This window comes from Melitaea cinxia, chromosome 2, assembly GCF_905220565.1.
Source record: "Melitaea cinxia chromosome 2, ilMelCinx1.1, whole genome shotgun sequence".
Classification (NCBI taxonomy): domain Eukaryota; kingdom Metazoa; phylum Arthropoda; class Insecta; order Lepidoptera; family Nymphalidae; genus Melitaea; species Melitaea cinxia.
The window spans coordinates 12,343,457-12,370,778 of record NC_059395.1 but is presented as its reverse complement, the minus strand read 5'-3'; the positions used below and the strand labels follow the sequence as shown (position 1 = coordinate 12,370,778).

General features: G+C 33.6%; 3 protein-coding genes across 3 annotated transcripts in view; 2 read left to right on the top strand and 1 right to left on the bottom strand.

Moving 5' to 3' along the window:
* The first annotated feature begins 1,799 nt into the window (after positions 1-1,799).
* Positions 1,800-4,055, top strand: LOC123660594. Its single transcript, XM_045595652.1, has 3 exons — positions 1,800-2,271; positions 2,360-2,524; positions 2,600-4,055. The coding sequence occupies exons 1-3, from the start codon at positions 2,222-2,224 to the stop codon at positions 4,029-4,031; spliced, it is 1,647 nt and encodes a 548-aa protein (XP_045451608.1). The 5' UTR covers positions 1,800-2,221; the 3' UTR covers positions 4,032-4,055.
* Positions 4,056-6,879: 2,824 nt separating this feature from the next.
* Positions 6,880-11,971, top strand: LOC123661601 (zinc finger CCCH-type with G patch domain-containing protein). The gene is made up of 10 exons (XM_045596563.1): positions 6,880-6,894; positions 6,968-7,171; positions 7,250-7,354; positions 7,680-7,817; positions 8,048-8,142; positions 8,408-8,525; positions 8,731-8,917; positions 9,655-9,815; positions 10,951-11,121; positions 11,511-11,971. The coding sequence occupies exons 1-10, from the start codon at positions 6,880-6,882 to the stop codon at positions 11,928-11,930; spliced, it is 1,614 nt and encodes a 537-aa protein (XP_045452519.1). The 3' UTR covers positions 11,931-11,971.
* A 119-nt stretch (positions 11,972-12,090) lies between these two features.
* The window catches only part of LOC123665094, a 51,890-nt gene continuing 36,658 nt past the window's right edge, over positions 12,091-27,322 (bottom strand). The window contains exons 5-13 of the mRNA XM_045599444.1: positions 25,288-25,409; positions 22,738-22,949; positions 21,380-21,732; positions 21,016-21,120; positions 19,338-19,483; positions 17,741-17,896; positions 14,807-15,071; positions 14,318-14,484; positions 12,091-13,715 (exon numbers count right to left, since the gene is read on the bottom strand). Of these exons, the coding sequence (XP_045455400.1) occupies positions 13,575-13,715; positions 14,318-14,484; positions 14,807-15,071; positions 17,741-17,896; positions 19,338-19,483; positions 21,016-21,120; positions 21,380-21,732; positions 22,738-22,949; positions 25,288-25,409 (1,667 nt within the window). The 3' untranslated portion in view covers positions 12,091-13,574. The remainder of the gene's footprint in view (positions 13,716-14,317; positions 14,485-14,806; positions 15,072-17,740; positions 17,897-19,337; positions 19,484-21,015; positions 21,121-21,379; positions 21,733-22,737; positions 22,950-25,287; positions 25,410-27,322) is intronic.

Below are 27,322 nucleotides of genomic sequence, written 5' to 3'. Positions count from 1 at the left end.
CTGATTTTTTTAAGCATAAAAACGCAAGATATATTATACATTCTGCATAATGTGTGTTGTTGTTAAAAAGAAGCTTATGGCTGACGCAATTTTGAGACTTCTAAATTTCAAATTATCTCAATTACGTATTTTCTTAATTTAATATTCATAATTAACTTATCTTCTTTCTTTATTTACTTCTGTAATAATTTCTGCAATTTTACCAGTGTTAAGCTTAAATTAGTGAATACAAAAGTTTATTAATATAGTTAAAACATATTAGAGACTTAAATACTGTGATTTCTATTTAAATATTAGAAACATAAATACTGTGATTTATATTTAAATATTAGAGATATAAATACTGTGATTTATATTTAAAAATTGCTACCTTAGGTTAAAAGAGGATAAAAGACTAATTGTTACGCAATTAGTTTTATTTTAATAAATACTGTGATTGTGATATTGTTGATAATATAAAAGTATACATAGTTAATATATGTTAAAAATAAGCGCCAGTCGCGCCATTATCATAATAAAAAACACTTTAAGATACACAATCGAACACTAAAAAGTTAACTTTATTGAAACGAGTAAATTCGATCCCAAACACGATTTCCAAGTCGATAGTCAACGTCAAAATATTGTCAAGAGTGCAAAAAATGTATAAGATCGAGAAATCCCAATTTCTATTAGTTACATAAAATTCCACTGCAATTGAGTCAAATCGTGCGCTAGTGTAGTGTTCAAGAGTACCGATTGACAAGTTCTCGATCCCAATCCTAAATTTCAAATAGGATCGAGTTTCAAGAGTAAGCCTGCTGTTGTCATTTCAGTATTTCGGTAGGACAGACAGAATTATCGTACAAATCACGTACAATCCTAGAATCGTAAAATTATTATCTTATAATACGTTTGGGATCACTGGTACCTAGATACTATACTTCAAGTTTCAATTAAACTTGTAATAGATATTTAATATATTATGTCACAAAAGTCACATTGGGCGCGTTTCACTAAAGACCCGCAATGCTATCGACCACGACCGCTAAAATTGCCGTTCCACTAATGTAAAAATCGCTGCGGGCGTTGTGGACGAATTTTATAAGTTGAACGCATATTTGAGCGCTGTCAGGTGTCAGCTGTGTGCTCGCAATATGGCGGCATTATAAAAACAGCTGTGGGGATTGTGACTAAATATTTCGCATGGATTAGAGTAAAACTTAATTCAATATTGATTATGTTGTTGCATTTTTGGCGAATTTAATGAGAGATAACATTCACGATTTGACACTGACAGTTGTTTTTTTTTTTAATTCCCGCTATGTATCACCTATATTTTGAGGGCGAAGTGGGCGCGATATCGTCGCGAACTGTGACGTTATCTATGACGTCGAGCGATCGCTCGCGACGACCACGGGCCTTAGGTGGAACGATAGAAAAGCGTTGCGATTATTACGGTCGCTTAATGGAACGCATTATAAATTTCTGACATATACTAGGACTGCCAAGTTTTTTTATAACAGATGAGGGTCATGTCATACGCAGAGTCACAGAATGTCGTAAAAACAACAAATAAAATCATGATTTTCTTCTAATTTGATCGTATATATTACTTTATAATCAAAAATTAATTGTTTTTAAACATTTCTTGTCTACAATGATAATTTTTAAACCTAAACCACCTCCATTCCTATCATACTATAAATACATATTATACTTATCGCACTTCATTTCGTTATTTTGTTGATTTGGATTATTACGAAGTCGATGACGTTGCGGACGTTAAGTCGAACGTAGCTATTATTAATTATGACATTTAATTTGACAGTAGTCATGAAAGATCAACAAATTAGAAGAATTTTATTAATACAATTATCAAAGAGTATATAAGACAATTACAATATTATATGTATCAACATTTTTTTTCTGTATACTGTAAATAATTAGCATTGAAAAAATTAATACTTATTATACATTCAATCAGTGATACTAGGCTAACAGAAAATGAATTAATTGTAAAAGTTAGAATTTCAATAATATAGATAAAATGTTGTTGACATAACGAATTTGGTAAATAACATCAAAAGTGTAATTCGTAGTCAATATTTAGTGGAAGAATATTTAATATAAGTTTCATCGTTAGGAAATTTTCCAACCGGTTTCTTGCAATTCGTATATTTTAAGGAATCGTAAAAAGAAATAATAATATATGTAAGTAGTTGCACAATTAAAAGAAACAATGCTCGAAAATGAAGAAGTTGATATAGATTACTTTACTCCATCATCTAGGTTAGTACCTATATTACTATATTTTAATTTGTTTTAAATTTATATACTTATTTATGATAATAAGTTTTCACTGATTTTTAATTTCTAGTACATCATTGTCAAAAATATTTAGTAAAAATATACAAGCTGACGAGGGACAAGAAAACAGCACTTTAAAGTATGTTCCACCACTCCCTACACAAAGTCATAAACCCGAAGAAGAGAAACCTACACAGCAAGTTTTATATGTTGCAACAGTAAATGCATATGAATGGTAAATTATTACAATTATAACATTAAAGTATACTTTTATATTTAATTATTGAAACATTAACATTTATCATTTCAGGCTAAGAGATTCATATGTGTCTAAAGAAAAAATAGGTTTTGTGATAATAAAACTTATAAAAAGTGGTCTTCAGAACATAATTCTATATGACTCTAACAAGACAATATTATCCAGCTTGACACTTACCACTGACTTAGTAATAAATGTCAGAGAAAATATCAGTATATCGTATTATGATAATCATAAAAAATATTGGAGCGTGTATACAAGTTCACATGACATAACCCAAATTTTAGATATTCTAAAAGGATTACAAGTTAGTCTAAAATACATGGATACAAAGAAAAATCTTTCTCAAAATGATGATATAAATAGACAACATTTGTCACCTAGAATTGCAAATCAATCTAAAAATGATAGTAAGGAAAGTGATACAGATTCTTCTATTAACAGAAGAACTAAGGATTCAATTTTAAAAAGAATGGCCACTATGGGACAGTCAGTTTTACCACCCACTCATCTAATAACACAAACAAGTGATTCCTCAGACACAAATGAATCAATAAACCAACATAAATCTAGACATAAACCTTACAAAAATATTATTAAGAGAAACGTGGAGAAAAATACTGCAGAAATTGACAACAATAATGATTTACAAATAAAAATTACTCCCAAGCCATTGTTATTGCCAGAGGTAAATAAAAATATTTATCAAAATACTGATCAACAGATAGTAACTATGAAAACTATGGAAATAACAAAAACTCCGGTAAGTGCTGTACCTGAAGGTAATGAGATGATCATGTTTATATCTGAACAAAGAGTCAGTAACAGTGAATTACGAATAAATATGAGTAGAATTAATGATAAATTAGATTGTGTATTAGATAAAGTAAAATGGCAGGAAAATGATGACAAATGCTCTACTAGAAGTAACATGTCACACTTACAAAACGAGATTACAATTAAATTATTGAATGAATATGAAAAGAAAATTAAAAATTATGAAGCTTTCATACAGTCAAAAGGATTTAATTGTGATACATTTGAGCCTATACTTCAACCTAGTGATTTGTGTAATGTTGAATATTCGAATATTAATAAAACCAAACAATCGTGTGACTGTAAACAATTGTGTGGAGATAAAGATAAACAAATAATCCATCTGGAGGAAGAAGTACAAACATTGACATCAAAATTAAAAGAAAGGGAACTCAAAGATAATGAAAGTAATTTAATAAGAGAAATAAGTGAATTAAAAGAAAATATTATAACACAAAAAGAACAAATTAAAGATTTAAATAAAAAAATTGAATCAGCTCAAAATTTGTGTGATATTGAAAACAAACTTAAAAGTATAATGAATGATACATTCCAAACAATATCAACAAACTTTGATAGTGACATAAGTTACCCAGGTGCTATAGTAAAAAGTACTGTAGCTTCCATAATAAAGAAAACGACGAAAGCTTGTTTAAAAGATCTATAATATACTAGCTGACCTGGCAAACTTCGTATCGCCTTATTTTTTTTTCTTAAATATAATAATTACATATATCAAAACAAAATATACCCTATCTTTCAAGTTGGATCAAACTGCACACGGTGTGCAAATTTGATTAAAATCGGTTAAGTAGTTTAAGAGTTCATCACCGTGCTTCTCTGGCACAACTGAAAGCCATTAAACCAATCAATCAATCAATCAAGAGTTCATCGCGGACAAACATTGTGACACGAGATTTATATATATTAAGATTTGGTGCTGTATAAAAGGATATAAAATACAACTACTTTTGAATGTTTCTGAATATACCTTGTACTCCTTATAATTTTTGTAAAGTGTCATTTAATGAAATAACGTAATCTTTAAAACTTATTCGCTTTTAACTATTCCGATTGTAAGCAATTTTTTTGTTAAAGATGATTTATCACTTCAGTGGTAGTGGAACTGTGTTATCCCTTAGTCTCCTATTACGAAACCCACGGGAAGAGAGACGGGGTGGCTATATTCTTCACTGCCGTAGCCACACAGCATCTGCAACTATTCAATTTTATAATATTACTGAAAAGGAATATTTATTTTTTCCGTTTTAACAGTTCCAATATTTCTTTTTTTCGTTAAAACTATTTGTTGTACACAGTAGATGCTGATAACGATGATTACATTCATGGTTCTTTATTGATTTTGTTTGCTACAATATAAACTTATAACATGTTAATACAAAAATCGAGTAGTATAAATAATATAAAATAAATATTCTATTAATTATTACTTGAATTATTTTGAAATACCTTTAATGTTTTAATTTCGTCCTTCGTTGTTAAAAATGGTAAAATAAATAGTCAACGTTTTTATAAGAATAACTTAAACACGCAAAAACTCAGTAGGATTTGAAATTATGAATTACTTGCAACATATCTCTTAAACAAATGCCTAGACCAATACAAACATCCGATTGGACTATAAAAATCTAACGTTTGTCATTAGTGGTATCGAACCCGCGAAAACTAGCGCGAGGGTAAGTAGCTGTTAACATTTTTTTTTAAACGCATGCATTTACGCACAAGCCCAGCCGCCTGAAGGCGATGGGAGTGTGAGGGTCTCGCCGCGGACAGAACGCGCACGAACTACCCACTAAAACCTAGCGATGCTCTCATCGTCATAGTGGGGCACCACGGGATCTCTAAAGCATGCAACCGTGACGGCCTGACGTTTGGCCCGCCTGTGCGTGCCGCCTTTCCCAAAGACCACTCACAGGCACCGTGAGCTAAGCTTTCGCAATGCTTGTAGTAAAAAGTCGTCGAGCAATGCGTCCTGCCTGTTTTGACACACGGTGCCAAGACTTGGACACTGACGAATGGACTAGCCAGGTTTAAAGTCGGTCAACATGTAATGGTATGGGCTATGCTTGGGATCTCTCTCAAAGATAGGACCAAAAATGAGATTATCCGCGAGAGAACAGAAGTAAACGTCACAGGCAGTGGACTGGTTACGTGTGCCACAGGACCATGTCTGCTGAAGCAGACGTCCTAAAGTGGAGACTGCAAGCGCAAACGTAGTGTGCCCTCCGGACGCTGGACCGATGATCTACGTAAGATTGCTGGTGGGGCTGGATGAAAACTGCGGGGAACCGGGAAGTTTGGCGTGGACTTTGAGAGAACTATGTCCAGCAGTGGACTGCAATAGGCTGAACTGACTGACAAATGTCAAAACGGACCTATTATTTTGTGACGACTATAACCGGTTAAAAATTAGAATCGTTTAGCACGAATTTAAGGGCGAGAAGGGGTGAGAGGGGTTCCGAGTTCGCCCGATCGAGCCATTCACCTCAGAGCGTGACGTATTAGTCTAACTTACAACCTACGAAAAATGTGTGTGCGGTGCGCGAAAAGAAATTTTCACTTCAAAAATTGACCATAGCGTTCCGCAGCACCGGAGATGTCACGAAACAAAATTATGCCGATAAACGGTCTAATTTTGAGCGTAGATCTATTGGATTTTTTTTCAATAATGGTGCATTATCTTATATTGCGAGTCGTATGGGGGAGTAAGGGTGACCCACCCTCCTCCCTAACCCGACCCTCGCCAAATTTCGTGTCGTTAGAATCGCTAGGTATTCTAAATCCAACCCTACTAGCCGTTATCAAAATGAATATAGTTTCAAATATTTCATAATTTAATAAATAAACTGTTAATTTTAATGCTCACCTTTAGATTGTATATCCAATGATGAATAACTTATATTTTTTTTAACTAATTTTGTTAAGTAAGGCATTAATTTTGAGAGTCATAAAAACACTAATTTGAGTTGGTATTATTATTATTATTATATGTTCATTATACCAATTTGTTGCAAATTTTTCATTTGGCGTTACTTTAGTCAAGATGAGATATTCGTCACCTAATTTTACGGTACAATTAAGTAATACAATTATGTTTTTACTTTTTAGTTTTTAAGTACAATAAAGAGTAAACTATCGTTAATCTGTAACTGTCTTCTCTATTTTATCTGCTGGGTGATGGCTGTATGGATTATAGTCCTTTGCCTTTCCCTATTGGGGATAAATTTTAAAACAACATTATCTGCCGGGTGCCTGCTGCTGCCTGCTGAAAATGATTTATGTCATTTTTGTAATTGATTAATATGTAACCAATTATTATATCAATGAGTATTATTGACTATAAACCAATCAATCAATAATTGTATTTAATGAAGTTATTATTATTCAATACAAATCAGTTTTTCTAAAAGAAAGAAACATACATATGACTCAGTAAGTGTGTGTCTTATCAATTTAAACAACTATGGAAGATTTAGCCCAATCTATAATCCAATATGAAGATCAGGAAAGTATATTCTGGATCAATAATTTTTGGAGACATTCTATGCAAATTTACCATTATATGTCAATATATTTTTACAGCTTGCAGTAGTAAAACAAGCTCTTGAGACCATGCAAGAAACAACAAGCGAACGAGAGTCTTTACTAGCGTTGCAATCAGAATTAGAAGAACTTATTAAACTTACGCGAGAAAGCTTAGATGTTCAAAAAAGTAAAACTGACGAGCCTAAACCAGATAATGACAATAATTCCAATGAACTGGATGACGAATATGCTTTATTTATGGTTGTTAACGTTGCATCACTGTAATCCAATAAAACGTATTAACATAACAACGCTTCTAATAAAATTTCTTGCTTCTAGAAAGAAATGGCTGAAACTGGGGTGTATGATAATAATAAACAGACTCAAAGTAAGCCTGAAAGCAGTGGTCATGACGGAAGTGATGATAACAACAGTGATATAGAGGTAACATTTGCGAGTAATATGTATTTAATTAATATTTAATCTGGAAGGCTTAAATAATAAAAATAGGTACTTATTAAGTTATCTAATTTTTAATATATTACCTGTTAGATTTTACCCAGACTTGAAAATTTTTGGCTTCTATTATACATTATATTCCTACTTGATTTGTTGTCTAAAGAATTCGATAGTACATTTAATACTTGTTGGTTGAATATTACAGTTTCAATACTTAATTTTGATATTTATTATATTTTTTTATAAATAATTATTTTAGAAAGAGTTATATTGGCTAATAGTCACATCCTATTGGTGTCTATAATTTAAGGATGAGTTGTCTTCTCTGCTTGGTATGAAATGTGCTGTTTACCATACACATACATGGGGTGGGCAACCTAGCCTTCATAATGCAATGGTGAGCTCTGTAGTTCCCCGGCAAGATGATGACCAATTCAATGATCTTCAGGTGTGTATCTTACAAAAATAATAGTATTGTCAAGAATATATATTACTTTGTAAACTTGAACAAATTTCAATTTCAAAATTTCTGCTGTCATGCAATTTTCTTCACAAAATATTCTGTTACCATAGTATGAAATAAGATTTTATCTTATAACAGAGTTCACTTTATTGTGTTATTATAACACAGTAAAGTGATAAAATATATAAAATAACAAGTAAAGTTAAAAATTTTAGGTTAAAATATTATTTACTCATCCAACACATGCTGAAATGTTACCATGTCCATTTTACTTGAATGGTGATTGCAAGTTCAGTGATGATCAATGTAGGTGAGTTTTGATCAATTTTAGCATTTATAGGTATGTACAAACTATACGGGATGGGATTGGCATGAAGAATACAATATCACAGAATATTTAACATTACATATTTTTAAACTGAGAAACTAGATTTATTGTGTTGGAATAAATAAATACCATATCCAGGGGTGGTATCCGAAAAATGTATTCGTTTTTTTTCCCCATTAAAAATTTCAAGTCAGTTTTGTACTTTTTTAATTTTTCCTAGAATATAGACAAATCTACTAATTTACAGGTATTCCCATGGTGCAGTAGTAAAATTATCAGAATTAAAGGAAGCCATTGAACCTAATTATAATAATATTAAAATGGGTAGTAGAATTCTATTAAAGTTAAAGCCACCGGATGATGAGGTAATTATAATTTCATTATTGCTTTATATCAGGGTTGTCGCGGCACAAAAATGTTTACATCTGTGAATGCTGTTGTCAAGTTAAACTACTTAACTTTTTCTTTCTTATATTAGCATTTTTAGTATAGAGTTTTAAGCATATAATGAAAAACGAATGTTTAAGAGTTAAAATATTCTCATATATATTTGTGTAATATGCGTTACAGGACATGAGTACAGCCAAAAAATCAACTGAAAAATACCATTTATGGCATAGAGCAATAGTTTTAGGTGTAGATTTAGAGAAGAGATCTTGTGTGGTTAGATTGGAACATGGTGTCAAAACAGGGGAAAAAAGGAAATCCATACTGGATGAACATCATGTAATGTTTGAAGAAATATTTCCACTAAGTAGTGAGTTTAAATTTTTTAATAATCTGAGTTATTTTCTAAATAATAATAACTATTTAAGTTAAACAACATGTTGGTGCAATGGTCACAGCACTGGTTTGTGGCTGTTGTGCTGGCGGTTTGCAGGTTCAATTTGTAACCCTAATTTAAAATTAATAATCATAGTCATATAATAATTAGTGTCTTAATCAATAAGTGTAATGTAACATAACCACACCCTTTTTAGAATTTTTTTTTTCTTTTGATTTACCGAGGACCATTATAATTATATTAACAGAAAAACTCCAAACCTTAATTATATTTCTAAATGTTACAATAATCCTATAATATTTTATACGTGTAGGTGACGATTTTGGTTTCAATTAACTGTTTAGTAATAGAAATGTGTATAAAGTAATAAAGTGGACTAGTCGTTGACTAAAAATGCGGTCGGGAGGTGACGACACTCGTCGACAACCACCGACTAATTGGTTTACCTCTGTTCTATATTGTTTTCTTAAATCAAGACCATACTATTCTTATATATAAAATTCTCGTATCACAATGTTAGTTACAATACTTCTCCGAAACGACTGGACCGATTTTTATGAAATTTCGTGTGCATATTGGGTAGGTCTGAGAATCGGCCAACATCTTATTTTCATACCCCTAAGTTATAAGGGGTGTTTGGGGGTCAATAGATATATGGCAAAACAACGTTTGCGGGGTCAGCTAGTAATATATATTTATTAAATTTTTAGTTGATGATGACGAAGATACAGATTCCGATGACAGTTTGAGCGACACTGAATATCCTCAGAGCAAAACAATGCGAACCGATTGTAATAACAAAGCTTTAATAATAGAAAAGAGTTTACAGAATAATGCACCAGCAATGGGCGACTGGGAGCGACACACTAGAGTGAGTATGTATTTATTATAGTTATTTGTACAAACTAGAATAATAGTAGTTTATGCAACTGTCATATAATGAAGGGTATTAAAACACGAGTGTGAGTTTATGAAACGAGCGCAGCGAGTTTCATAATAGTAACGAGTGTTTTAATACCCGTGTTATATGCAGTTGCATACACTACTTTATCTTCACTAATGCAATTAATCAAACAACAAGAGTAAAAGCTGACAATAGTTTATTTATAATAATTGTTCAAATTTTGGATGGTACAATTTTGAAAGTTAATGTTAATTTTCATATAATTTTCTAGATTTTTCTGGCAAAAGATTGCCAATTTTGTTGCCAATTCTAGAATATCCGGAGGCGTACAAATATCATCGTCGCTATCCATTTTTAACTTTTAATTTATTAAATTAAATTCACGCGTACGTGTATTGTCATAGTGATTTTGCCGCCATTAAAATCTAACCAATGAGAGCGCAGCTGCGCGCATGCGCGCGATGTTATAATGAGATTTTACGATATCGATGTGGATATTATACCATCATGTGAAATTGCTTAAATTGAGTGTTTTGTTGTCTGCGCTATAACAGTAGTAATTATAAGTCAAGTATTGGAAACATAAGTAGAATGTTACAACATTAGTGTAGATAAAAACAGTTTACATAATTTTTCTTAGAACATGCAACCTCATCCTAACAAGATTTTTATAATTAAGTAATATAAATAAAATTTTGAAGAACATGATTATTTTATTACAAATTGCATTGTTTATGAAACAGTTTTTTTTAATGTTGCTTTGTTACATTAAATAAAAAAAATTGTTGTTTATAGTTGAATTTACATAGATTTAATTACTGTTTTTAATATACATAGTGTTGTAAGCACATATACATATAGTGTTTTAAGCACAAATTTATTTTATTGCATTGTGAATGATGATAATAATTTGTAAAGTTAATTTTAAGGACCTGTAAAAATTAGTTTCAAATAAAAGTTCCTTTGTTTCATGTAAGTATATGAAACAAAGGTGTAGGTAAAAATTTCAAAGTGCAGTACTAAAATGTCGCCTTTTAAAAATGTAGCAATTAACTCCGATTGCGCTAAAGATACCTCTATATTAACCATTGTTATTTCATAGGGCATGGGTTCTAAGATAATGTTGTCAATGGGCTACGTCCCGGGCACAGGGCTGGGCGCTGCCAGCGATGGTCGCTTAAAGCCCGTAGAGGCGCGCTCCGTCCCCGCAGGCAGGAGCCTCGACCACTGCATGGAGTTGTCTGAAAAACTTGCTGGAAGGGATCCATTGAAGGTAAATAATGTAACTAAGTTACTTCTTCTAATTTTACAGACCTTGGCAACAACATACAGTTAATTAACAAATTAAGCTGTCAATCGATCACAATCATTGTCATTGCGTTTTTTTTTTTTTCTTATACAAATAGGTCAGCAAACAAGCTTAGGTCCCACATGATGGTAAGCAGTTACTCTAGCCTATAGACCATTGCAACACCAGAAGCATCCCTTGCATGTTGCCAATCCTCCCTAGGAGCTCTGGCCATCTTACCCACTACAGGAACACAACTACAACTTGATGTCTATTAAATATATTATAAAAGCTTAGAATATAGAAAATATTTGTTTACAGCAATAAAACAATTTTCAATAATGTAATATTTTGTATTTTAATATTATTTTAAGGTGGAGCAAAAACTAAAAAGATTACAAAAGAAAGAGGAGGAACGCAATAAGCGAGCTTATGAAAGAGAACTAGAAAGGGAGAAGAGAAATGTGTTTAATTTTCTAAACAGCACTTTGGGAGATAAGCCAGAGAAACAACAACTAACTGGTGCAACACCTTTAGATATTAAGCAGTCTACTAGTAAAGATTTAAATATAGAGAAGTTTAAGTTGGAGGAAGATTGTAAAAAGATTGAAAACGAAATCATGAAGCTACAAAATACCTTACCCAAATACCCACAAGGCACGAATGGGTATAGAAGTATTAGTGTGCAAATAGTCGAGAAAAATAAAGAACTAAATTTGTTACGAAACAAAGAAAAACAAATTGTCAAAGAACAAAAGCAAAGAAAGGATACACAAAAGATGACTGTATTTTAATAATTATTACCATATTCTAGTAATAAATTTATTTAAATATTTCTTATTTTTTTTTTCTATATTTTCCTTAAAATATTAGTTCTACATTTTGAATGCTATTGTAATGCTTATTATACACATAAATAATATTGAAGTTGGGTATGAGCAATAAAAAAAATCGTAATTACAAATTTCTATATTTACATGTGATGTTTTTAGTTTAAAATAAGCGTACATGGCATATAATTAAAATTAATATATGAAATAATTTTCTATAAATTAGATTTTTGTACTATCAAACAATATTACAAAGTAACTTATATATGTTAATGGATAATGTGACTAGCAAATAATATTTGCCGATTATATAAAATTGTAATATTTTAGTGACAGTGGGTCAAAGTTTTACAACTTAAATTATCTAATATTACCCTATGCTATACCTAGTTTAGGTATGGAATCGAGGCTTTACAAGCCTGATTATTTTGCAAGCGAATTAAAAATTTTGCATAACCTTTAGAAATCTACCATTTCATTATAACTATATTAAAAATGAGTATAAGGTGAATAACGATTAATTTTTCTTAATATTTTCCCAATAACAATACAACCGTACTCTTACATTTGCTACATGAGCAAAACACATTTGTACTTTTCATTATCCAAGCTGATTTAGTAAACATATCTGTAAATTACTTTAACAGCAGTATGCCAATACACTAAAAGATCTAACTTGAGAAAATTGTCTACGAGACCCACTATACATCCTAAAAAAATGACAAGCGGCACTTTTTAAAATACCATTAGTCATTTAAATAACAGCGTTCATTCGAAGATAATAAAATACGAGAAAAGTATTCAGGAATATCAACTATTCGACACTCACTAGACGTGTGTACTGACATATGCATTTGTCATGTTAAGATTCATTCAAACATGTTAACATGCCATTTTAAATTCTCCGCCTGCGTTATTATTCTATATTATCATACACTAACTTATATGTATGCATTGAAAATTCAAATCATTAAAATTTCCTAAACAAATTCATCACAGAGATTTGTTAAAAACGACACTATTTTACCATCACCTCACATTCGGCTCTTTCACACTAGATCGCATTAAAACGAGTTCCTACACTTTCATATTTATAACACAATAGAGAGTGGCGAAGTAAAAGAGAGACTTCTTTGTACTAGACTAAGTGTTCAAAATTATTAAACAGATAAGAAATAATAAGTACACGTATATGAGACTCCTCGCCGCGATAACCTACAATTTTACGATGGTTAGTTTGTGATGTCTTTATTACGTAGTTTGTGATAATATTACTATGGAATTACGTACGAAAAATCCTAGCATCGACAATCGAAGGGTACATATGAATGAGATTCACGATATCGTCGACACGGTAAGCGATAATACCAGTTAACCGTCGGCCGACGCCGACACACGCGTGCATTATAGGATTCTTCCTCGAAGTAAATATCACCCACGTCCTCAGTGAGACGAACGCGACACTAAGCGAAACTATTGCTATTTACAAAACTAAGTTCGCTTTAGATTTGAAGTCGAGCTTCTCGCAGTGTCTGGCGGGCGTGAGTGGACGGCGAGTGGGCGGCGAGTGGGCAGCGAATGGGCGGTGAGTGGGCGGTGAGTGGGCGGTCAGTGGGTGGCCCGCAGGCGCGCCACGACGTAGGCCAGTGTGGCGTCCACGCTGTCGAACACGGGCACGCCGGCGCGCCGCGCCAGGTCTGTGAGGTAGTGGCGCCCGCGGTTGTAGTCCTTCACTGCCGTTTCGCTGTACTGCAAATACAAACGGTATTTCTATTATTTATTATCACTTAGATATACTTACCAATTTAAGTGTATTTAAAAAAGTTTAGAATTCTATAAGAAACTACAGTCACACATTTAGACTAGGACTTCTACACGACTATGTAAACAGTAAAGTATATAGATGAAAGAAGTTACTTGTATTATTGTGAAATAACTACAACATACGTTTGTAAAATAGCAATAATAAAATGAAACGCTTTTTTATTCGCGTCTTTAATGTTTTAATATATTAATTAATAATTGTGTGAGCTTGCAAAATAACATTAACAAACAACAACAACACAATTTCAATTTACATCGACAAGTAATAAAATGAGAAAACAAATAAATATACATTAATAGCGATCACTGAAAAACTACACATTAGATCTCGATTAAATTTAAATAGGAACAAAACACATGACAAGCTTTCGAATAGAAAAAGGAAAATCAAAATCCAATCCGTCATAATAAACAGTCAAATAGAGGAACGCCTCCTCCTTTTTGAAGTCAGCCTAATTAGAAGGAGGAAATAAGAAAAATCCTACTAAGTGGTAAGAAAGCTGTCAGAAATATAGCGTGGTACTCACGGGCGGCGCGCGCGCGGCGTCCAGCGGCTGCACCAGCAGCACGGTGTGCGCGGGCCGCAGCCCCGTGTAGTGCGCGGCCAGCACCATGGCGGCGAAGCTCGGCGCCTCCGCGCTCAGCGCGAACACCAGCACGCGCGAGCCCAGCAGCAGCTCCTCGTCGTACGTGCCTGCAGCGAGCCAGCGCCCGGTTAGCTCATACGACCTCTGCGTTACCTTACTACACTTACGGTTCACTCCTGACGTCACCGAATAATCAGATATAATTAGTGCGCAGATTTAAGCACACGATTAATGCTACTTCACATTGTTGTAATTTCTTTTATGAAAAACGTGTAATCTCTAATATGTAATAATCTCGTGTATACACATTATTTGTTACAGAACTCCCCCGAAACGATCGACCGATGTTTATATATTTTTTTGTTTATATTTGGGCCTATTTTTTACATCCCCGGGTGACGACGGTGTCGGTTGCAACGTTGGCGTCACCTTTGAAGGGCTGCGGCGTGACGTCGTCCGTGACGCTGTAGAAGTCGGACGCGCTGAGGCGCTCGGCGCGGTCGTCGCGCTCGGCGGGCGCGCGCTCGCGCAGCTCGACGTCGCCGTCGGGGCGCGGCTTCTTGTCGCGGCGCGGCGAGGCGGGCGCGGGCCGGCGCGCGGGCGCCGAGAACATGCGCGTGTAGTCGTTGGCGCGCGGGACCACGCACGTGAAGCCCTCGCGCCGCAGCACCTCCTCCGGCCGCGCGCCGCTCGTCTGCGCCGGCCACAAGCGACTCACGTTACATACTATCTTTGATACACTACATAGGCTACAGATTAACGAATATAAACTATTTTTAACGACTGTTAAAAAGTTCAATCAGTCATCATCATCAGTTCAGCCTATAGCAGTCCACTGCTGGACTGCCTATATCCAGCAGTGGATTGCAATAGGCTGAACTGACACCACGCTGGGCAGGCGAGTTGGTGACCACAGGGCTGGCTTTGTCGCAGCGAAGACGCCGCTGCCCGTCTTTGGCCTGTGTATTTCAAAGCCAGCAATTGGATGGTTATCCCGCTATCAGTCGGCTTTTAAGTTCCAAGGTGGTAGTGGAACTATGTTATCCCTTAGTCGCCTCTTACGACACCCACGGGAAAAGAGGGGGTGGCTATAGTCTTTCCTGCCGTAACCACACAGCAGTGGATAGATTATAACATTATTATTATTTTTATCTACACTAATGTTGTAACATTCTACTTATGTTTCCAATACTTGACTTATAATTACTACTGTTATAGCGCAGACAACAAAACACTCAATTTAAGCAATTTCACATGATGGTATAATATCCACATCGATATCGTAAAATCTCATTATAACATCGCGCGCATGCGCGCAGCTGCGCTCTCATTGGTTAGATTTTAATGGCGGCAAAATCACTGTGACAATACACGTACGCGTGAATTTAATTTAATAAATTAAAAGTTAAAAATGGATAGCGACGATGATATTTTGTACGCCTCTGGATATTCTAGAATTGGCAACAAAATTAACTCACAATCTTTTGCCAGAAAAATCTAGAAAATTATATGAAAAAGAATATAATAACTTATTCCCACTCCGTCTACGAGCTCTACTGCTTGCCCCGCGACCGCTACAGCTGCTGGATCAATAATTAACATTAACTTTCAAAATTGTACCATCCAAAATTTGAACAATTATTATAAATAAACTATTGTCAGCTTTTACTCTTGTTGTTTGATTAATTGCATTAGTGAAGATAAAGTAGTGTATGCAACTGCATATAACACGGGTATTAAAACACTCGTTACTATTATGAAACTCGCTGCGCTCGTTTCATAAACTCACTCGTGTTTTAATACCCTTCATTATATGACAGTTGCATAAACTACTATTACCATATCTCTATGCGTTGCGTCTATATTTGAGATTTTCTGGCTGCTCCCAAAAATGTTTTATTTGTTTAGAGTATTTGTTAGATAACCGATTCATGCGTGGAACAGGTGAATTTGCACCAAGTATTCTGCACTGTTCGGCGAATAGAAAGTGCGATAGTTTATTTAACAAAATTATAAAAAAATTAAATTAAAATCGTTGTCATTTTCTTTTTCTTTTCACTTTAATTTAGAGGAAAAACACTTTGATATAAAGTTAACCATATACAAATTTAAGCTACCAAAGATATTTCGTTTACGAGTAGCCAAGTAATTTACACAGTCGCAATTCATTTTTTGTGTTCCTCACAGAGGAACTACTTCAATATGTTAGTCAGAGCGCGACTCGAACGATATTAACACTAAGAAGGTCATTATAACAAAAATTAAAGTTGACAAAAACGGTCAAGTGTATAATTAAAACTATATCCTTTCGATTAGTCAGAATGTAAACACTAAAAAAAATTTATAATAACATGATAGTAGAAACTGAAATAAAGCTTCACCAAAGCATATGCTTTATATATATATATATATATATATATATATATATATATATATATATATATATATATATATATATATATATATATATATATATATTACTTGTATACCCACGTATTACGCATTTATACCGAAATAAGATCGGTTTGTTTATACGCTAACGACATTCGCGGAACGAGCGAAACGCATTGTATGCTAACTATCCAAGAACCCATTCAGCAATTGATAAACATTAATTTTGGTTAAGCGATCGTTATCTTGGCGGTAATATGAATCAAATTAAATAGAGTCGGCTGTCTGTGTTAGTAATGTTAGTATACCATTAGTTATTACGACGATGGCTAAACAAACTTTTTATATAAGTGATTAAATTTTATTAAACAGTAACCTTGTTCTTGTTTGATCACATTATTTACATAGTTATAATATATTTAAACCAAACCTAATTATATTCAAAGAAAATATAAAATATTGAAAAGTTGTAAATTTTAAGCTAAACGAACGAAATAAGAACTTGACATTTGATGCTATCTTGAACTGGAAATGGAAATGTTAACCTAGTTACATTTCCAAACAGCCATTGCTTGTATTAAGTAACTTCGACCCATATTTGTACATGAGCCTTGATATTTTATGCACAATAACTTGAACAACGTTAATGAAGGAGTCATACTTAACATTAACTTTTAATTTTTTTATATGTTAGCTATATCTAATAAGTAGCATTTATTCTATCGATGAGAAACTAAAAAAATAATTGAAAATCTGTAGCTTTATTATAGTTTGGAATAGAAATATTCTCTCAGAACTATTTAGAAGTATAGATAAGTAAACATAGGCATATTCGTTTATAATCGATTACATCTGACACTAAAGCCAATCTTAATACATTTTTCATAATTAATAAAATAAAAAATCACGCTGCGACTCATAACATTAGAACAAAAGCTATAAATATATAAGAGTTTATAAATATAAACTCACGGGAAAAGATCCGCCGAGATACACATCGTGGACGGGCGCTCCCAGCATGGCAGGTAGCCTTTCGAGTCGCCGTTCCGTTCCCGGCGTGAACACTGAGTCACCGCTGCTGGCTCCTGACGCGGTACCTTCATCTACAGCTGGTCGGTTGCTACCATTCTAAAAACAAAATTAAAATAACATGTATTGGAGTTTACTCTATAAGAAACGAAAAAACGCCAGTGGATTGAAAAAAATATAGAGAATGAAATCGTGTGTAACAGTAATGCTGACCTGCGAGACTACTGACCATCTCTTGTAAGAAAGAGATAAATATATTTTTAAACATCACGGCAATTTTTCTTATAGAGTAAACGCCAGTCACGTATCAGAGCTCATAGACGAACATTTTTCCTATTACAAGTATGTGAGTTCTTAGTGGAAGGTACCCATTGTATGCACAATATTGAGATATGTGCGTAAAACACAATATATAGATACTATATCAATTTCATATGAATTTATCTTGTCTGGATTCTAAAGGTGTTTGTTTATGAATAATCATTACATCATAGTTTAAAACGAATAACCATACTATCAATGATAGATTACACGCCAATTATAAATCTTCATCTGAAATATATAAACGAAACTTGTTTATATACTCGTATGCAAATATTGACATCGGAATAAATCTGGTATAATTAGTCAAGTGTTCGTATTTTGGTCTCTAGGTTAACCTAGAGAACCTTAGACAGTCTTGTTGCTACAGTGACTAGCGCGATAAGGAACGTCAACAATCAACAAGTTGACAGTTCATCCTTTGTGAATAAAGGTGATTTGACAGAACAAATATTTATTGTGTTCACTGATTTAACGCTGGAAAACAACATAGTGACACCATATATCTAATACTATTAAACAAGCAATTCTTGTATATATATGTAATCAAAATTTTGGAAACGGCTCCAACGATTATCATGAAATTTAGTATGCAGGGGATTTCGGGGCGATAAATCGATATATCTAGGATTCATTTTTAGAAAATGTCGTTTTATCCCTGTTTTTAGGCAATGAAAAAATGGCTACAATATCGTTAGAATACAAAGGTAAATTTAGCCATTGTCAATAAAGTTGTAATAGCTGTGGTGGGAAATCGGCCAGTCTGGATCGACCGAGAAGATCACGGATCAAATCTCCAGACCGTTTATTTTTTCCTTCTTTTTCTAATTGCATTTATTTAAATATATATAAGAGAACAATTCACATGTGAAAATGAGAAAACAAATCTGCAATATACGTTATATTTAGTGATAAATGATCACAGAAACGTCAATCCATTTAGTTATTTCTTGTAATATCCATATACCATTCTTTGTTTAAAAAAATAAATAATATCTGTTCAAGGTGGTACATCCAGAAATCACTCCTTATCCGTGTATTTTTAAATATTTATTTATTTAAATACTGTGAAACATTTAAATTTGTACTTATTTTTGATTATAAATACATTGTACTCCATAGTATAGAACTATTAATATTATAAAAAGTATAGTAAATATAATATATGGTATATTCTAAATACGGGACGAACAATATTTCAAATACAGTGTAGTTATACCTTGGGTATAAACAAAGAGAGCTTCTGCCCGTAGGCGCGCAGGCGCGGGTTGTACGCGCGCAGGCCGTTCTGTTCGCGAGCGGTCGACACTCGCTCGCTCGACGCTTCCACGCTCTCCGACTCCGAACCGTGGCGACTTTGATATTCTGTACCGACAATTGTTACATATTCTTATATTAATTTGATTAGAATTTAATCCTGAATAATTATTACATATATATTTGCTTAACTAAGTCTGATTTTCATTAATTATTCTGGATTAATTTACCAAGACGAATTAAAATAAAAATTCCAATATTCAAATTGTTGTGGAAACTTATGAAATATAAAAAAGTAAAGTAATGACATTAATTATACAGTATAATTATTAATTATATAATTTAATTAAATAATGCATATTAAGCCAATACAACTTAAAAAGAAATATCTTAGATAGATGATAGGCCAATAGTTAAAACAAACAAAAAAAAAAAAACATTTTGATTGTAATGCAAAACAAAAACGCAGCCACACCGAAAATAAAATAATTCTTAGAATGAAACCGATCATTTCCTTCAGGCGAAGAATGATAAGATAAAGCAATGTTTACAGCTCTCGTTGAATTGCAGTTTAAATTTTATCAGCGAGGGAAATACAGATAACGAAATGACTGAAACTGCGAACTATAATGAATGAATGAAATGAATACACGGTGAAGACAGCCATAAGCGTACCCTTACACTTTCTTACATAGCGAGTGACATTGCCAAAACTCAGTTCAGTTCTTTGCTTTGGCTTTTAGTTGTGTCAGTTTGACACATATCATTTCGCCAATGTCACGTGGGAACCAAAACTCTAAATTATTCCTCGAACGTGACTTGACAGAGTGCAAGGTTACATGCGCACTGTATTATTTACAGTCACATTCCTGACACATCGATTATTTAATATTTAATTTCGATTTCAAGGGCGCATTTCTAATCAATCGATATACGTTATCTAGTGCGTATGGTTGTAAAATTTCAAAGTTTAATGACCGATACAGAGAATCGACAGCGTTGTATTTAATGAGTTGTTTTTACGTGTTAATAGCAGTCCATTAATGTAATTTATATTTTTAATAGTAAAAAGAAAATTTTTACTCTATATAGTAAAAAAAATATGTTTAGTTTATTTAAAGTAAATACATATCTATACAAATATTATAAAGCAGAGATTTGTTTGTTTGTTTATTTGTTCAAACGCTCTAATCTCAGGAGTTACTGGTTCGAATTAAAAAAAATATTTTGTGTCGGATATTCCGTTTATATACCTACCTATCATAGTTTGAATAGCTCAAGGAGGAATTAATGATCACAAAAAATTAAGCGGTAATTTCATTCCATTATTATTAGCCAGGCAAATGAATCCTTACGAATGAAAAATACTTTTTTACAGTATTAAATTTGGACGCATTATGTAGAAGGTTATGTAAAATCAAAGGATACGTCGCCACATTACGCTGCGCGCTTATGCATGTCGCCCGAGTTAAAGAGTAATAAATTAAAAATACTTTAATATAACACTTTTTTTATTTAAATGAACGTGAGTAAAACCGCGGGACATAGCTAGTTTAGTCATACAAAGATTCGAGTTAGTAACGGTACACTTTGAAAGGCTCCAAGTAAATCTGAAAGCATGTCGTGCGTGCAACACGCACCGGAGGACAAGCCAGACGAGGTGATCAAATCGCGCAGCGAACGAAACGCGCGACGCACGCGCGCCGCCACGCTCGAGCCCGACGGCGTTCGCGGCGAGTGCAAACCTTTAACAAACGTCGACTTGACCCGACTGCAGCACCTTATTTATGCCTTACGACATGTCTCGCTCATTATTAAATATTTCTTAATAGGAATATTTAACAGGCCATTTTTAAAACAATAACAATGTCCAATTACATATTGTATTAAACAATTTTGGATTAGTGAGGCTTTTCAAAACCCTTAGTTTAACCAATCACTGAATCTCAACAGCTCCTGAAATACACATAAACACATTGAAAGTTGATATTTTAAATGTCTCACCCGCATCAGCAGCTAGCTCCGCGACGGCAGCACAAAAGGTCTCAAAATCAACTGTATCTGCGTTCGGTGGTAAACACCGTTCAGCGAGATCGCGCGGCGCCCGCGTCGCGTCTTTGAGTGCATCAACAGCTCGTGCGCGCGGTAGCCGCGCATTCCTGCCACCCGCTGCGTCGTAAACGCGTTTCAGTCGCAGAATCGTGTGACCCAACGAGTGACGCGGGTGCGTACGCGCGCCTCGGAGAACGGCGCGGGCGCATCGTAACGCAGCCGGTATGTCCGTGAAGGCCGGTAGGCCTCGTCGCTCCACTGCTTCTTGTAGTGTTGCTCGAGCTCGCGACAACTCAACGTATTCTCTGAAATTAACGGGATTACGTTATGATTTTTTACACATTTAATTTAATAAATTTTGATTAATTTATGACAGAGCATCGTGGCATATAATCTTACTTAACGTTTATTGCATGCTATCTGTCTACAGTTTCAAGACTTATTTATTTATTTATTATTGGTAGGAATTTCCTTATCACGCGGTACACGAACTGAGCGAGATCGAAAAAAGCGTAGCAAGACTTTTTCTCCGCACTTCTTGCTGAACTAACAGCTAATTTTATTTATAATAAAATATGTTTATTTAAATGTTTAATTAAAGTTAATGATTTAATGTACAGAGTATAAAGGGGATATTTAAAAATGACAAAGTTTTACATGGAATATATAAATAAAATTTTAAAAAAAAACAATGACAAATTAAACACTGAATGCTGCAGGATATTCAAGGCGCCTACAACACCAGAAATATCTCAAACATCGTGTTGCCAACCCTACGCCCAATACCCCCAGTAGCTCTGGTGACCTTACTCACCACAGGAACACAACACTGCTTGAGAGCTGTATTATTTTGCAGTGATCTTCTGTAAGGTCCGAGGTACTTCCCCAGTCGAGCTGATCTAGATTTTGAGCAGGATATTTCCTGCTGTGCCCTATCCCTCATTTATTTATATATTTCGAGATTATCAGTTGTCTAAACAGCAAATGGAGCCGCTACAAAACTATGTCAAACTGAGGTAGGGCACAGCAGGAATTCCTCTCAAAATATGGAGCAGCCCGACTGGGGAAGTACCTCGACCTTACAGAAGATCACAGCTAAATAATACTGTTTTCAAACAGTATTCTGTTCCTGTTGGTGAGTAAGGTGACCAGAGCTCCTGGGGGAATTGGGGATTGGGTCGGCAACGCGCTTGCGATGCTTCTGGGGTTGCAGGCGTCTATAAGCTACGGTAATCGCTTACCATCAGGTGAGCCGTGCGCTTGTGTATATATATATATATATATTATATAAGGTTATATGTCGCACTAACTGGTCAGAAATGGTCTCGCGGCCGATGGTCTGGTGGCGCGAGTAGGGGCGCAGCACGAGCAGCAGGTCGCGCGGCGCGGCGGCCAGGTGCGCGGCCTCCACGCTGGCGGCGACGGCGCGCGTCTCGCTGTCCAGCACGAACAGCAGCGCCCGCGCCTCGGCCTTCGCGCGGTGCTCTACTTCCATTAACTCCGTCGACCAGTCGTCTACTTGCTAAATCGTAAAAGCGGACTAGTGAAATTTCATCGACCCGTTTAATTTATGTTACACATAACCGACACTATTATAAAGTAGCAAAGAAAAAAATAGTTTATTTAGGTTAAAGTATTAGAAAAAATTTAACAGAACAATTAGCGACTTAAATAAAAACAGTCAGTCAGCTTGTGCTGCATCGGTTAGAATATAACGCTGTCATTCCGTGAAGCCATCCTTTCAAACTTTAAACTTTTTTTTTAACAAACATATTTTATATTAATAGAAATTAGAACTAAATTAAATAGAAAAAAAAAATATTACAGATATGTGACAAAATAAGAGCTTTAAATATCATACGAAAATAAAAATAATAAAAAACTATCATAATATAATACAGAATATTATTATTAATGTTCAATGTATTGACACTCCAATACCTATGACCCGTTTCTGTCCGTTTTTTTAGAAGATATCCGTTAAGATTTTTTGTGAATTAGGACAGACGTGGTAGTAATTACGATTTTAAACGGAAACAAGGATTCGAACAAACACGTTTCTACACGTATTACGTTGTGTATCTTTTTTTAGAGACAATTACGAGTACAACGTAAAACGAATGTTGAACATCAAAAACTTTTTATCTCTAATAATTGAAATATTTTAAAGAAACGTGTCGTGTGATTGTCAGTTTTACTCAATGAGATCACGTTCATAAGTTTTAAACGGTCAAACTACACGCATTATCGCTTTTGACATTGTTTTCGAGATATCTAGAAAATTGTAAGTAATAAGGCTTTTGTTAGAAGACATTACCTTACCATAACTGAAATCATTACAAACTTCAAATAATTAATTAGACAATTTATGATAAAATTATGCTCACGACTTGTCACTATAATGTTAATCACATAAATACGAAAATATTCTAAGTTTATGTTGAAAACATCAATATTATATGTTTATTTAAGCGAATATAAAAATAAGTAATTTAACATTTGGTTGAGATGATAAACGATTGGTACATCGACATCGAACAATCGTCGCCGAATCGTTTCAAACAAATTTGTAAATTTAATTAACAGGTAAGCTTCAACCAACACCTTCACTGAAATAAGCAATATTTAATTTGAATCAGATATTGATTTCCGCTTAAGAAAAACTTAAGTTTCATTTAATCAATTGACCAGTTTTATAATATTAAAAAAAAAAAACTTAAATAAAACTTTAACTTAAAGGAAAATATAAATAGAATTTTACTCATATTAAACAATATATAATGTATTAAAAAAATGTAAGACACATGCGACAGTTGAACCTTTTTTTTTAATTATATTAAAAACATCCACGGACTCTTAGTTGCCCGCGCCATTTGTACTACAACTACTACATACTCGTAATTTATATTTGTTTCATTATCGGATTGAGTTTTTTTTTTTTACCATAGTAAAGTTAATTCCGTTCAGCAGTTCTAAAACTGTCTAGAGTTGCTACGATGATCCGACACTGACAGCTTTTTGCTGTAATAAATATATACCTAATAAATATATTTCTTACAGCATTTAGAATTAAGATGGTTTTTCAAGCAATAGATCACAGATGTCTTTAACCTACGTTTAAGTACGTTTATAGTATATTCATTGTAGTTTGAGCCTTAAACAAAAAACGAGAAGATCACATTTTATAACGACTTTATAGACAATTACAATTACATTTCAGCTAATAATAATAATGCACTGATTCTTTTGAAACGAAAATTCAAATATACTCAGAAAGTCTAGTACTCTCATTAAAGGTCAGCAGAATTATTTTAATTTATGCGCTTTCTCAGTGTCAGGTTTTGCGTATCAGGCAATAGGTAGGCAGGTATCATAAAATATATTTTGACTTTTAGTTTGTAGTTTTTATTTAATAATTGTAATTTAAGTTCTTTAAAAAACAAACTTAATAAAACTTATGGAAACCAGTCACGGAATGTGGTCCATTTTTATAAATATGCAAATTTATGAACAATAATCACAACATAGAGTAAGTGTAGAAATGTAGCCAAGCTTTTAGATAATTATACTGTAATATTATCGAAACAATTAAATGACAAATATATAGTTAAAATTTCAAATATAATAGTTTGTCAAAATATGTCTTTGGTGTATCTAGATTTAATTAATGTGTCGAAACATTAATTTTTATTTTTAGCATCAAAGAAGAACAAAATATTTTTATTTATATATATAATATATCTTATTTATATATAATATATTTTATTTAGATCATTATATAAATAAAAATGAATGTTGCTAAGCGCAGAACTCGGGAATGGCTCGAGAATTATTTCAGTAGATAGTCGAGGCGTACTTACGGGGTTGAAATATGTGATGCCCATCTTCTTAAGCATAGGAATAGCGATATCCGATCTCCACGTGGTCGGGTTGCAGGACCCTCCCAGGAACACCTCACAAGGAGGTGGCGACGCCTCGCTGCCTGTGCAACGGTACTTTATTAAAAAATGTAACGTTTATTAAGTCAAACAGATTAAACTCATTAAGAAAACCTTAATTGGAATGAAAGTTTATTTTATAAGTACTAACAATGAGTAAGGCGTTAAAGAAATGTAAATTAAAATTTGACTATATAATATAATATACAATACACGGAAAAATATAGTATACATATTTGTTTTACGAAAAGAGCGCCGTCATTTTTCATATTCTTTTAAAATAACACAAAACGGCCTTATCCGAAGTTTGTCAACTTTTTATAAACATCTCCTTTTGCAGACCTGATTCTTTGGTCGGGTAAAGTGAGGTCAGCTACATTTACAATGACATCATCATTTCTAAACAAAGTCTTTATTTTGTGTTATTTAAAAATAATGATTAATTGTCCAGCGTGGTGACTATGGGCAAAACACATGAGTTCACGTTATTTTTGGCGTAAACTTGTGGAGGCCTCTGTTCAGCAGTGGACTATATAGACTGTAATGATGATGATGATGATGATGATGATGAATTAATTGTTATTTTAAATTTTTAAAGAATTAAATTTATAAACAATATAACAGGAACACAACACTGCTTGAAAGCAGTATTATTTAGCTGTGATCTTCTGTAAGGTCGAAATCTACCCCAGTCGGGCTACTCCATACTTTGGGCACGAAATTTTCTGCTGTGCTGTGTGTGTTAGACATTGCTTCCAGATATCCAAATATATGATACATAAACTATTATACTACATTTTTTTTTAATTCACAATAAAAGTAATTTTATTATAAACAGATTTAATGTTAAACCCCACAACATAAACAACCTTTTACTAAATGTTTACTCGTTTTACATTTACGTAATTAGTTGGAAAAACTTATAAATTAATAAATTAAATATCACTCCTCCGTTAAGTATTACATGTAGGTGGTAACGAGCAACTGATTCTATATACAGAATAGATATTATTACGTGTTCAAGTAGAAAGAAGCCCACGCTCTCAGATCGAACAAACTATCGTGTCTAACGTAGTGGCAACGTCAATACTGTGAATAACACCATTTATAGTCGTAACATAAAAGAATACAGCAACAAGCCGACAGCTGAATCTCACGTGCGACACTTATTTTTAATTCAAGATAATCCACACTGACATTCATGCAAAGTGACGGTGTAATGTGCGAGCTGACCCTCTTCTCGGACGAATTATTGAAGCACGCCAAAGAACTACGGCTAATTGTCAACAATTGTACTGCGGACACGCAATGATGCTGGATTAGTTATTACGAAAGCTTTTAAAATCGATGTTAAGTGACAATCGCTAAGAGATTTTGTTCATAAATAATTTTATTACTTATAAAATATTAAAAATATTAAAGTATAATAAATGCAGGGAGATACGAAGCATAATTATTTACCTGAGTACGATAGAGATAGCTATAAATATTACTGACTAATGTGAAGATACACCTTTATTTAGAAAGTGTTCCACACAGGTGAGCGGTCCGTTCAACTTGGCGCCCATGGGTATTGATTGATGGAAAAGCGTGGGTTGAAAACCGGTTAATGAATTTTTAAACTACATAAACCAACACTTCCTGATTATTCGGATTAGTAGTCAATAGTTATATTAAAAATAAACAATAATTTATAATTCTATTATTATTATTACTTTAATTCGTGAAAAAGTAATTTAGTTACGTTCGACATTCACATACAGTATTATTTTCTCGCATAAAATTATAATTCAAGTATTCCGACAAAATAGATAATAATGTTGACATTTAGAAGCACAAAAAACGTGGCCAACACTGAATCCAATTCGGGATCAACATTCAATGCCAGTGACGAAAACGTAAACACTACGCGTAGTCAATAAACGCACTGAACATCCCTTCCCGTCCGCACATATGT